Source organism: Histomonas meleagridis, assembly GCF_020186115.1.
Source record: "Histomonas meleagridis strain 2922-C6/04-10x chromosome Unknown contig_1, whole genome shotgun sequence".
NCBI classification, from domain to species: domain Eukaryota; phylum Parabasalia; order Tritrichomonadida; family Dientamoebidae; genus Histomonas; species Histomonas meleagridis.
Window position 1 is genome coordinate 353,933 of NW_027150746.1, and position 13,197 is coordinate 367,129.

General features: G+C 28.4%; 5 protein-coding genes across 5 annotated transcripts; 3 read left to right on the forward strand and 2 right to left on the reverse strand.

Moving 5' to 3' along the window:
- Positions 1-606: 606 nt before the first annotated feature.
- On the forward strand, positions 607-1,461 carry GO595_000106 (Mitochondrial carrier protein; the record flags this gene model as incomplete). The annotated part of the gene is made up of 1 exon (XM_067913279.1): positions 607-1,461. One exon carries the CDS (start codon positions 607-609, stop codon positions 1,459-1,461), a length of 855 nt encoding a protein of 284 aa, XP_067779561.1.
- Positions 1,462-5,923: 4,462 nt separating this feature from the next.
- GO595_000107 (40S ribosomal protein S3a) lies at positions 5,924-6,679 on the reverse strand (the record flags this gene model as incomplete). The annotated part of the gene is made up of 1 exon (XM_067913390.1): positions 5,924-6,679. One exon carries the CDS (start codon positions 6,677-6,679, stop codon positions 5,924-5,926), a length of 756 nt encoding a protein of 251 aa, XP_067779562.1.
- A 436-nt stretch (positions 6,680-7,115) lies between these two features.
- Positions 7,116-8,273, forward strand: GO595_000108 (Pkinase-domain-containing protein; the record flags this gene model as incomplete). The annotated part of the gene is made up of 1 exon (XM_067913501.1): positions 7,116-8,273. One exon carries the CDS (start codon positions 7,116-7,118, stop codon positions 8,271-8,273), a length of 1,158 nt encoding a protein of 385 aa, XP_067779563.1.
- An 827-nt stretch (positions 8,274-9,100) lies between these two features.
- GO595_000109 (uncharacterized protein) lies at positions 9,101-9,883 on the reverse strand (the record flags this gene model as incomplete). The annotated part of the gene is made up of 1 exon (XM_067913612.1): positions 9,101-9,883. The coding sequence occupies one exon, from the start codon at positions 9,881-9,883 to the stop codon at positions 9,101-9,103; it is 783 nt and encodes a 260-aa protein (XP_067779564.1).
- A 2,200-nt stretch (positions 9,884-12,083) lies between these two features.
- Positions 12,084-12,869, forward strand: GO595_000110 (putative protein phosphatase 2C 80; the record flags this gene model as incomplete). Its single annotated transcript, XM_067913724.1, has 1 exon — positions 12,084-12,869. The coding sequence occupies one exon, from the start codon at positions 12,084-12,086 to the stop codon at positions 12,867-12,869; it is 786 nt and encodes a 261-aa protein (XP_067779565.1).
- Between the last annotated feature and the right edge of the window lie 328 nt (positions 12,870-13,197).

Sequence of the window (13,197 nt, forward strand, 5' to 3'; positions counted from 1 at the left end):
TTCTTCAGCTTTTTTATAATGCGCAAAATATAATGATTTCTTATTTTGTATTATTTCTTTTTTAATTAATTTATTTTCATACATTTTTTGAAGAAAATAATTTGATTCCTGTGTTCTAAGGGAAAATAAGAAATTTGCAAAAACATCAATGACTTTATATATCTTTGGTTTCAGGAACTTAAAAATTTTTTTCTTCTTTCGCTTGAAGTAATTCCATGTAATCAAAACAAACGGTGAGATTTTGATTTTTTGACTTAAAATAAAAATAAATTAATTTACATATTATTATATTATATTATATGAATATAGATATTGATCTACAATAAATTTTAAAGTGGATTCAAATGATTGAATAATATTATTTTCATTTAAATTAAATACAGTAGTCTCCAGATTTTGATAAATTTGAAGATTTTTATGGGGATTTCTTTCTTTTAGTGTTTGGATGTTTTTATCTTTTTGTTTTTTTCCTGTGGTGAGTGATTTCAACTTCCGCATTTAAAGTTCACTCGAGTAATTTTGTTTCAATTGAGATTCAATTTTAAAAATAATTTAATCGTTTTCTGATTCAAAAATGTATCGTATCAAACACTTTTTTATTACAGTATGAGAACAAAATCAACGGAAGAACTTTCACCTATTCAAAATATTTTGTGTGGTTTTGCAGGAGTTGTAATTCCTCGAACAATGTTTGCACCATTGGAATCAATTAAAATTATTGCTATCAATAATGACGGCAAACCTTTATTCTCAGCTCTTAAGAAAAAAATAGTGACTGAAGGTATCCCGTCTCTATGGAATGGCTTTTTATGTGATTGGATCCGAATTCCACCACAGTTTGTTGTGCGTTATATTTTAGCCAATTCCATGAAAAAGATTAATCCAAATGGGCCAAAATGGCTTATAGACCAAGCGTCGGCCTTAGCGTCTGTTACTATGTTTCATCCTCTAGATGTTATTCATACTCTCATGACATATGATATTCGAAAATATCCATCAATATCTAAAACCATGGCCACCATTCTTAAAGAGGATGGTATTTCTGGGTTATACAGAGGTTTAGTACCTACAATTTTAGGTTATATTCCATATCATTCCACACAATATTTTTCCACATTTCTCTTTAATCGACTTCAGCAATTCACGCCACGTAATGCTAGCTATTCTTTCTCCAACGATGCTCTCCTTAGCATTGCCGTTGTTACTCTGGCACAAGGTATCACATATCCATTCGAAGTTGTCCGAAAGCGAATGATGACAGACGAAAAATTCCGCAAAAAATCGTTTGTGGATGTGTTTAAGCATATATATAAAACGCGAGGATTGAGGGGATTTTATGATTCGTTCGGAATTTCGATGTGCAGAGTGATTCCAGTGATTTGGATACAACAAGCTGCAACAAGAGAATTCAGAGCGCTTTCGGCGAGATTTAACTATCAAATGAAATATCATAAGTTTTAAATAATAAAAATATGTTTATATTGTTTTAATATATATGAACTGAATCATCATTTAAAGATGAAATTTGAGAAATGAATTAATAATGAAACTCATTTATCGAACTAACTTAAATTTTATTTGTTAAAAAAATGTATATTCATTATTATTTGATCTGATTCAAAATTTATAACAACAGTTTAATAAGGATTTTTTTCACATCATTGGGAAAAAAATAAATTTCAATAATTGCAAATTAATGTATAAAAGAAAAAATAATCAAAATAATGTGTAACAAAGAAATATATATATTTTGATCAAAATGTTTGCAGACTGAGATTGCCATGAAAAACCTGTAAAAGGGTGAAAGAACTATGAACTTACAACTAAAAAAATTTACTCCTAACTTTAATCATTTGATGCTTTTTTAATATACTATAGCATTAATCATCGATAACATTAAAAAATATATATTTATTTTTTCGATTTAAATTTGTAATTTTCCCAATACTCCTATTTTTCACACACATTAACATGGATCTTTTTCTCGATTTTCTTTTTATATTTGAAATAACTAATTTTTATGGAAATGTTAAAATATCTATTAGCAAACAAATTGTTTATTAATTTATGAAATATTTTCATTTTCTTATTCTATTTATGCACACAAAATATATATAAAACATAAAGAATATTTAATATTAAATTTTTATTTATTTCTTCCACACACAAACACCAAATGTTTACTTTGATATCTTCTTGAAAAGTCTCGATCTTCCCTGCAAAAGTTCATATGGCGAGTCGAGATATTTAAACGGAGTAAAGTTACGTAATGGCGTTGGAATACAAATCATTGACTTTGGAAAACATTCCATCAACACGTGTTTTGACGGCAATAATTTGTGAACATAATTACAATTTTCTTTGTGAATGCAAGCTTCTTCTTTGCAGATGGAAGAAGAAAGCCTATCTGTTGGAACAAAAGACGAGTGAACGATCCTCCCAGCATAAAATCGATTTTCTAAAGCAATATGAGCAGCCATTGCTTCATCACATTCAGCATATCGAACAAAAACATTGCCTTGTAAGTGAGGGCTTAAGTTTGATGCTACAAACATGTCTTCTACTTTCCCAAATTGCTGTAATTCAAGAAAAATATCCATAAAAAAGGCATCAAATGATTGTTGAAGTAGAGATTCGGGAAAACAGCATTCTCCTTGTGGAAGAAAAGATGTGAAAAGAGTTGGGTTTGGGTAAAGATGATGGAATACAAGACAACGACTCATCGGAGATGTCATATGAAGAAATTGGCAAAATTTACCACGAGGGCAGCATCCAGTTTTTTCGAAAAATGGACAAATTGTTGGGTCTCGCTCTTTTTGTGTGTTTTCCTCTTTTGTTGCCATACACCCAAAATTAAAAGTTCTTGTAAATAACCGTCGATGCCGTTTAACCGTTATCACATTGAATTTGATTACTCAAAAAGTTGTTCATTTAACGGTCGCTTTCACACAACATTTTTTGATGAATAAAAATTTCAAAATAGGATTTTAAAATTTTATATGCCATTTCATTAATCTTCTATTTTCTAGAATGTGTTTATGATTATGGAATTAGTTTATCATTGTTTTCCTCAAATATTTTATCAAACACACAATTCAAAACTCGTTTTATCATTATAATTTTGGAATCTTTATTAATATTTTCTTGTTGTTTTTGTTTAATTAACTCAATTACTGCTGCGGAAACATAAATTATGCTTTAGTATTAATATAAAATTCTTCTTGTTCAAGAAGTAATTCAACTATTTCTCTATAACCTTTATAAGATGCTAACATAAGTGCTGTATCAAATAATTTAAATTATTTCCAAATATTATTTTGAAACATTAAATCATTAAAATAAATATTAAATAAAAGAAATAAATATCTTTAGCATTAATATCAATTCCTTTTTGTTCAAGAAGTAATTTAACTATTTCTAATTTACCATTGTAAGATGCCCAAATAAGTGCTGTTCGAAATATTTTAAATAATTTCCAAATATTATTTTGAAATCAAAAATTATTAAAATAAACTTTAAATAAAACAAATAAATATCTTTAGTATTAATATCAATTCCTTCTTGTTCAAGAAGTAATTTAACTATTTCTATATAACCATATTTAGATGCATGCATAAGTGCTGTCATATATAATTTGAATAATTTCCAAATATTATTTTGAAATTTCAAATTATTAAAATAAATATCAAATAAAACAAATAAATATCTTGATCATTAATATCAATTCCTTCTTGTTCAAGAAGTAATTTAAATATTTTTGCTTTACCTATAAGAGATGCAATTATAAGCGCTGTTCTAAATTATCCAGATAGTTTCCAAATATTATTTTGAAATCCAAAATTATAAAAATAAATATTAAATAAAACAAATAAATATTTCTAGCATTAATATCAATTCCTCTTTGTTCAAGAAGTAATTTAACTATATTACTTTTCATTGCATGCATAAGTGCTGTCCAAAATATTTTGAATAATTTCCAAATATTATTTTGAAAAACCAATTTACTAAAATAAATATCAAATAAAACAAATAAATATTTCTAGCATTAATATCAATTCCTTCTTGTTCAAGAAGTAATTTAACTATTTCTGTATGATCATATTGAGATGCTTTTATAAGTGCTGTATCATATAACTTAAATAATTTCCAAATATTATTTTGAAATCCAAAATTATAAAAATAAATTTTAAATAAAACAAATAAATATTTTTAGCATTAATGTCAATTCCTTCTTGTTCAAGAAGTAATTTAACTATTTCTGTATGACCATTTGAAGATGCTTTCATAAGTGCTGTCCAAAATAATTTAAATAATTTCCAAATATTATTTTGAAATTTCAAATTGTTAACACAAATTTCGAATAAAACTAATAAATATCTTTTACATTAATATCAATTCCTTCTTGCTTTAATATATATTGAACATGTTCTATATTTTCTGATCCTGCTGAAAAAACTAAAATATCTTTTGGGATAGGATTTTCTTTAATTAAATATTTTGTAAGAAATATATTTCCTTTTTTTGCTGATTTATTTATAATAGAATCATTGATTTTCATTCCTTCTTTGAGTAGAAATGATAAAATTTCATAATTATAAAACGAAATACATTTCTTTCCTAAGTGATTCAAATCGATTTCATTAATTTTATTTTCATAAAGGTATTTAAAGATATCATTTCGATGAAATTCAATTGCTGCTTCATATGCATCTTTAAATGTTGAATGGTTTTGCTCACATAAATGAATAATTTCTTCATTTCCACCTGCAATTGCATATTTACCTGTGTTTATTACATTTGCTCCATTCATAAGTAAATATTTAAAACATTTAACTGAAGAAAAAAATGCTGCACAATCAATTAATGTAACATTTCTTTGATTAACAAATGAACATCTTTCATACATTAATCGTCCAATTGTTTGATTAAAATCAAAATCACTTTGTGATGATATTTCTTGGAGTTTTTCTATTTCATCATTTAGAATTATTTTCATAATTTCATTTGGATCATGTCCTTCATTAATTAACTTCTTATGAAGTTCCCAATCATTCTTTTTAAGATTAATTATATCTAAGTCAGCAATCAATTTTTTATCATACGAATCAAACAATTTAATTAATTCTTCATCTTTTTTGTAATGCATAAAATAAAGTGATTCATTTTTTTTAATAATTTTTTGATCAATTATTTTTTGCTCTATCATACAGTCTAAAAAATAATATGATTCACTCAAAAATTTAATATTCTTATTAATCAAATGTATAAATACATCCAAAATCTTTGAATTACAATGAATGTTTTTTTCATATTCTTCAATTTTCTTTATAAAATCTAAACATATGTTGACATCACACTTTTTAATAGCAACCAATAAGAGTATCATTTGGCTAATAATTTGATTAAAAGAGTAAGAGTAATTTGAATCGAATATATCAATGATTGATTGTACTGATTGCGAAACATTATCATGACTTAAACCAAAAATTACTTGTTTAATTAATTGAGATTTTTCCCATTCATTTGTATTAACATTTTTAGGAAATTGCATGACCAACACAATGGGATCAACGAACAATTACTGAACGATATCTATCAAAAAGCTGCATTTTGTGAATCTTATATTGACACTTTTTGTCATTTATTGAACAAATAATAATTCAAATAGCATAAATAAAGCATACAAATGTTAATTGTATGCATAAATGGTTGGATAGAGTTCCACATAATACCGATCAATAAAGTATTTATTACGACTTTTTGAGAATTTTACACATAATTGAATACTAAGTAATTTGTGAATTTCAACCTTTAAAACAGCTTTAGTTTTTGGTGTGTTTATAAACAAGTCATGTAGTCAATGTGCTTAAGCAGTGTTACATGTAAAATAAAAGGTTTTTGAAGAAAAGTTTATTAGAACTTTTTACTTGGCTTCTTCTGCCTTAGCTTCTTCCTCGACTGGGCGGGCGACTTCAGCAGCCTTTGTAATTGCACGACCTTGGTGGAGCTTCTTGAGCTCTTCGCCAGAGAATGTTGGTGCCTTGATAACTTTGATCTTTGTTACATAGACATTATCAACTTGCATGATTGTCTTGCATTTTTCAACAATTGCCTTTTCGATTGTCTCGTTGACAATTGTGTTGCAGAGTTCTGGAATTGTGGACTTTTCAATTGTCTCTTTCATGATGGCAATGCAAGCATCTCTGATTTCACGCTTCTTGGATTGTTGAGCATAGCATGCTTTCTTGTTTGGATTTAATTTCTTAGTGAAGCCAATGCTGAAGGCACGGAGAATGTAACCATCGGCTGTACGAACATCAACTTGAGCATTGATGAGTGTGCGATACTTACGGAGGAGGGAAGAAAGCTTGTCGTTTGTAAGTCTCATTCCTGCGAAAACAGTTAAGACATCATTGTTTTGAACATCAACTGATTTCCAGCTGAAGAGACGGTATGCGTGTGATTGTTCATCAACGAGATCACCGTGTGAAAGTTCGAAAACACGGTTGTTGAGGTAATCTGCTGGTGTTTTACCACGAGCACATTTGTGTGAGACTGTGAAGCCAATATCACGTTTCGAGAAGAAACCTGGAACGAAAACGTGACGCCATTCCTTCTTTAAGAAAGTATCTTGCTTGATTTTCTTTGAGGCCTTGCCCTTTTGCTGAGCTTTACCCATTTCCCAAAAGGAGCGACCACAACCGCTTTTCAGGTATCAAAACCGTTTTGGGGCGCCCTTAAACCAACATTTTTGTATGAAACAAAAAAATCATCTTAACATTAATTTTAAAAAATAATTGATATAGAATATATTCATCTGCATGCTATATAACACGTTATGTTATAATATTATTTTTATATTTTTAAAAATTAATGATTTACATATGCAATGAAATTTTGTTAATTTTTATCTGTTTTAAAAACACACTAGATAAATAGACATTGTTTATATTTTAATTTTTTATTCAAATGATTTTGATTTGGATGAATATGTGATCTTGACTGTAAATCAATTTGAATGAAATCAACGTTCGTTTAGAATTGTCTGGAATTTAATGTCTGTAAGTGGATTTAAGTCAATGCCTTTTAAACGTTCTGCCACAGATAGAATGGGAATGAACTATATGCAGAGGGGAACCGAAGAAGATATGGAAGAAACTGATATTGATATTTATGAAAATAATTCAAGTTTTTCATCTAAACCAGTTAGAGTCCCAATAACTTCTACACATGCACCACAATTAGAGTCGCCAATTACATTATTTAAGAGGATTATTAATCGAGAAAAATCGATATATGTTAATAATATCCGTTACAATCGCCTTGAAATGATTGGATCAGGTTCTGAATCCAAAATATACAAAGTGTTTGACAGCAATGGTAATTTTTATGCTTTAAAAGTAGTTAATTATGAAGACAACCCCTCAATTCTTGAAAACTATCAAAACGAAATTGAACTTTTACAAGACCTTCAGGACGACGATCGTATTATCAACATTATCGACAGTGAAATCAATACAGAAGATAATTTGATATTAATTGTTCTCGAGCTTGGTGATGCAGATCTCCGTAGCATAATTTCTAGTCAAGAGCGGCTTACGCCAAACTATCTCCGGTATACATGGCAACAAATGCTTGAAGCTGTTCAAACTATCCATGAAAATAAGATCATCCATGGAAATCTTAAGCCATCAAACTTCCTTATGGTAAAGCGTACGCTCAAGCTTATTGATTTTGGCTTTGCCAAAGTCATTCAAGGGGATGCCACAAGTACCGAATTCTATCAACAAAGCAACAGTTTTCAATACAAAGCACCAGAATCATTTTCAGATTGGAAACACCCTGTAAAACTTAGTACATCCGCTGATGTATGGAGTATTGGATGTATCCTTTATGAACTTGCATATGGTCGACCACCTTTTTCATCATCTATTAATCTTGGCGACAAAATTGTTATAAAGTTCGATGTACTTAAAGATTTTCCTGATTTCGAATTATTAAAAAATGTAATGCAAAAGTGCCTTCAGCCTAATCCTAAGCTAAGGCCAACCATTGAAGAGTTGCTTTGTCATCCATATATACAGCAGCCTTCGACTTCATTTGTTTCAAGATCACTTTCCATAGCGGATAATTTGGGAGGATTGGCAAAACAAATACAACAAAAGTATAGCGATCGAGAATTTAATAGCGAAGCAGGACATAAAATTATAAGGAGAATGGCAAGAGAGCTAACTGATGGGCGACAAATGATGATATCAAATCCGAAAATATAATAAATGTTTAGATTATATATTTTAATTCTTTTCTTATATTCATATGAATCTTTCGATTTTTTATTTTCTGTTTTCTGTAATATTTCGATAAAACACTTGAAATATTATTGTACTTAAGTGATTCTTATATATTATAAAATAATTTTTTTGAGGATATTTTTTTTTTTAATGAATAACTAAATGTAGACATTTTTTATAACTGACTATGAAGGAAAAATTACAATTTATAGAAATATCAAGTTTGCTTATGATTTTATTATTCTTTTGAAAAGAAGTAATCTTGCATGCAAGAGATTATAGATATGAATATAAAATAATTTCTTTCTAACATTGTACGAGTACTTTAAGTGATAAGGAAAATTGCTAAAACATATGTTATAGCGGATGAAAATTAAAAAATGTAATTTAGTTTTACTCAATTTCAATTTTCCAAAGATACTATCTTTGTTTTCCCTTTATGGAAGAGCTTGTAAATAAATATATCATTGATGTAGGTTTTGTTTTCTCATAATTTGCAAATGATATTTTAAAAGTTTCATATTATTTGTTCACAAATGAATGCGAATTATATGGAAGTCAATTTGATATATTTTTTATAAAATACTTGGAAAAATTGAAAAATTATGAATAAAATTTCGTTTACTTATTTACCCAAAATGTTTTAGGCACTTTTCGATGATACTATGTATGGAATTTTTGCGGACAAAATTTACAAAAATTTACATTTGATCGATATAATTTCTGCTGTTTCAAATGAGTTATTTTTTATAACAAAACGCAACGAAATTACCACAAAACAAACAAATATTTATTTATTTCAAACACTTTCACTTGCCGATGAAGTCGTAATTTTTAATTGGCGCCTGTTGTGCCAACGAATTTTCGACCAAGTCCAAGTCCAAACTAAACGCGAGGGAAGACTTTAAGTCTGGTTCCAAATGCTTTGCGGAGCTTATCAAGAACGTTCTATACTTATACAGCTTGTTCACCAGGTACACGAAGCCAACGATGTCTACGACGATTTCCTGAATGGAAACGGGCGATTTCTCATCGATGCTTTCGAGGAGTCCTCCGAGGAATCGCGATGCGACTTCTTGCTCATCCTTTAATCGCAAAATGTTTGGGAATGTTATCGATATGTACGCGATTAGTTTCGTTGCGTCATGATCAATTAGGTCCAAACTTGAACAAAACGCTTGCTTTAATACGTCGATTGAAGCGTATTCCAAAAGTTTTTTTAATGTTTCGAGCGCTAATAAGTTTAAATTGTTTTTCATTGTTTCGACAAAGAATTTATATGATATGTTTGGTGGTAATTGTGATATAAATCGTGCAAAATGCGTGCTGACGTTTTTAAGGGATTTAATGGGAGAATGTAAATCAAATAATGGTCGGACTAAATCATTAACTATCATATTATTATCTTCTTGTCGAACTAATATTGAAACAACTGAAAATGTTAACGCATGAAGAAATTGTGATTGATATTCTTTAGTAACAATATTAGGATATTGATATAAAGGCATATCTAACTCAGCTAAAAGTTGAATAATATCATATATTTGCGTTTCATTATAAGGCTTATAATATTCTTCCGAATCAGGTAACATTTGCGTGATTTGATCAAATTTTTTCCTGATTTGAGAAGGTGTGATTGAGTGATTTCCCTCTAAAAAAGTGACAATCCAATGTAATGGTGTTTTATCATCTTTAATTAATGGTTCTATCATTGCATCCAGAAGTCTTAAGCTTAAATCAATATGATTATTGATTATCAAATATTTAAATAAGTGCTGAGCAGTTGGTAAAGTAATTTTAGAAATGGTTATGCCAAATTTTATTTTTGAGTAGTTTACAAGTGTTTTGTTCTGTAAAAGTTTTATCGTACATGAAGTGATTGCTTCAGCAAAATTTGTAATTGTTAAAAGATTCGAAGAAGCGAAAACTCTTATATAAATATGTAAATTTTCGGGAGGAACACTTTTTATTAGGTAATCGAACGAAACCTTATTTTTATAAAAAGTACTTAACATTTTTAATATGTTTAATGACGTTTCATTATAATCGATATTTAAAGTATAATTTATATTTGTTATAGCGAAGTTTGGTTTATTTTGATATATGAAAGGTAACTTATTCATTAACATAACAATTAATTCTTTAGCTTGATTCGATTTATTAGGCTCGAAGAAAGCGCACGTGTTTTGTAAGTTCTCTATGAATTCTAATATTATAAATATATCTTTACATGTTGTTAACTTTTCGCGAATGTTTTTCGATATAACTCCATTTCGTGTTTTTAATAACTTCGATATTATAACGCGCGAATAGAACTCAATTTCGCGATTCTTTAAACATTCCAACAAAAAAGGTATTAAATTCTTATGGAATGATAATCCGCAAATGATATGTATTCCTTTATCTATCATCCAACTTAAAACAGCTTTTAATACATTTAAGTCATTAATGTTCATATATTTCTTCATAAAGAATTTATAATTCGTCGGCATTATTGTGGCTACAATAGAAGTTAATGTGTCAATAACTCGTTCAGGAATTCCTTCTTCGCCAAAGAATCGTTTATAATTACTAAAGATTAAAAACACAAATTGTTGGAAAAATGGAAAATCAAACATAGCTAAGTTCACTGGTTGTAATGCGTTTTCTTTTGAAGCTTCAAGGATTAAAGTGAATTTGGTATTCGTTGGTTGATCTATGAAATGCATTAATCGTAATTTTAATGGTAAGTTATAAATTTCTTTATCTTTTTGTTCGATTTTAAAGTATTTATATAAATAAAATGGTACTAACTCAATAAAGTCATCAAGTTCATGATCTAATGTTACATCTATGATTCGATATTGATTATCAATGATTTGTCGTGCTTCTTCTGTGGATAAATTACTCCCAACTAATGAGTTTGGAATTAATAAACTATATAGATTCGAATTACTTGGAATGTTACTAATAATGGCATAGATTAGAAATGGGGAATAATATGGTAAATCTAAAAGATCTAAACAAAGTTTTTGTCCATCGATTTTGTTGTTTAAACTAAAGATAAAAACATACCGAAAAATAACAGAAAAGATAAACATAAGTTGAGTATGTTTGGCAACACGATTTTGGTTGTATTTCTTGATTAATTTGAGAATGGCTAATGTGATAAAATTTTGATTTTGAACTGATAGGTCAATGATTTTAAACATACGGGTGGAGGCATGATTTAATATAAACTTTTCATATTGTGTTATGATCATTTTGGACATCATTTGATTATCAACTATCTCATATAAAAACATAGGGCGCTCGGAAATGTCACTAATGATCGGATTAACTGTATGCGATGGACCTAAAAGATATGAGGAATAAAAAGAAGAAGGAAACATGAAATTGGATAATGTCATAATACGAAAAAAATAATTTCGATAATAATGACCTGAACTAAGTTCGGAGTGGCGTGAATTCCAATTAAGAAAATGTGATCCAAAAAAAAGAATTAACGGTGGAACTTTCATTTCAATAAGTCTTGATAAATGATAAGCTTTGCTGATTTGTGTAGAATCCGAATTGTCAGCATTAGCATTGTTACTTATCCAAAACCCTAAAAAGGCAAATACTGGAACAATTTGAGATGTGGTTGATTCATTAATTAAACTTGCAATAGAATCAAAATCTGTTTCACTTGTGTTAAGAAATCGTACAACTCGATCAAAAAGAACATTAGATGGCTTTAAATTAAGTGTTGATTTCATCTAATTTTTTCATATGCCAAAAAAATTGAATAATTATAAATTTGTCACTTAACAAATGTTAACTTTAAAGAATTCTTTTATTCGTAAACTTAAACTTCTTTCTTCTCATGCATTAATACCACATCCTCAAAAAAAGAATTTTGGTGGAGAAGACTATTTTTTTATCTCACCAGATCAAAAAACAATTGGTGTAGCTGACGGAGTTGGTGGATGGAGTGACCAACCAGGGGCAAACTCAGCAAAATATTCACACGATCTTATGAATTTTTGTAAAAATAATTCTAATTTATCTGATCCTCTATCAATTCTTGAAAAATCATATAATCAACTTGATTTTTCTATCAAAGGATCAACCACAGCCTTAGTTGCAAAACTTAAAGATAAAATTTTACATATATGTAATGTTGGTGATTCAGCATTATCAATTTATCGAGATGGAAAACTCATTTTCTTAACAGAAGATTCCGTTCATGGCTTCAATTTCCCTAAACAACTTGGATATACAAAAACAGATCAACCAAAAGATGGAACATATGATCAAATTCCTGTTCAAAAAGGCGATTTATTAATTGCAGGGACTGATGGCGTATGGGATAATGTTTGGAATGAAGATATCGAAAAAATAATCCAAAAAGTAATGAATTTAAAGGACAAAAATGTATCTGAAAAAATTAAAGAAATCGCTGAAGAAATTGCAAAAACAGCAAATGAAAATGGGAAAAACACAGAATACTATTCGCCATTTGCACAAAGCGCAAGTAATTTGGGATATATTTATAATGGAGGAAAACTTGATGATGTTACTGTGGTATCGTCACTTGTAATAGATGATAACGATTAAACTCTTTAATGTTTTTTTTTTTCTTGAAAGTTTTAATTTTTTACCACTCTTCATTTTTTTAAATGAATTATTTTCTATTAAAATATATAATAATTATTCGGGGTATACCATTCACTATAGGATCGCATGTTTCTTTAAAATTAATAAATAAACATATTTTTATCCACGTTATTTTTCCTTATTTTTCCCCTATCATTATTTTTATTGTTGTTTCAAGAATTATTTTTTTCTAGTTGCTTTGTTTTCCCAATATTTTTTATCTTCGTAAACGAACAACAATTGAAACTTTATCATTTTCTGGTCGTACTAATTTAACATTTTTTTATTT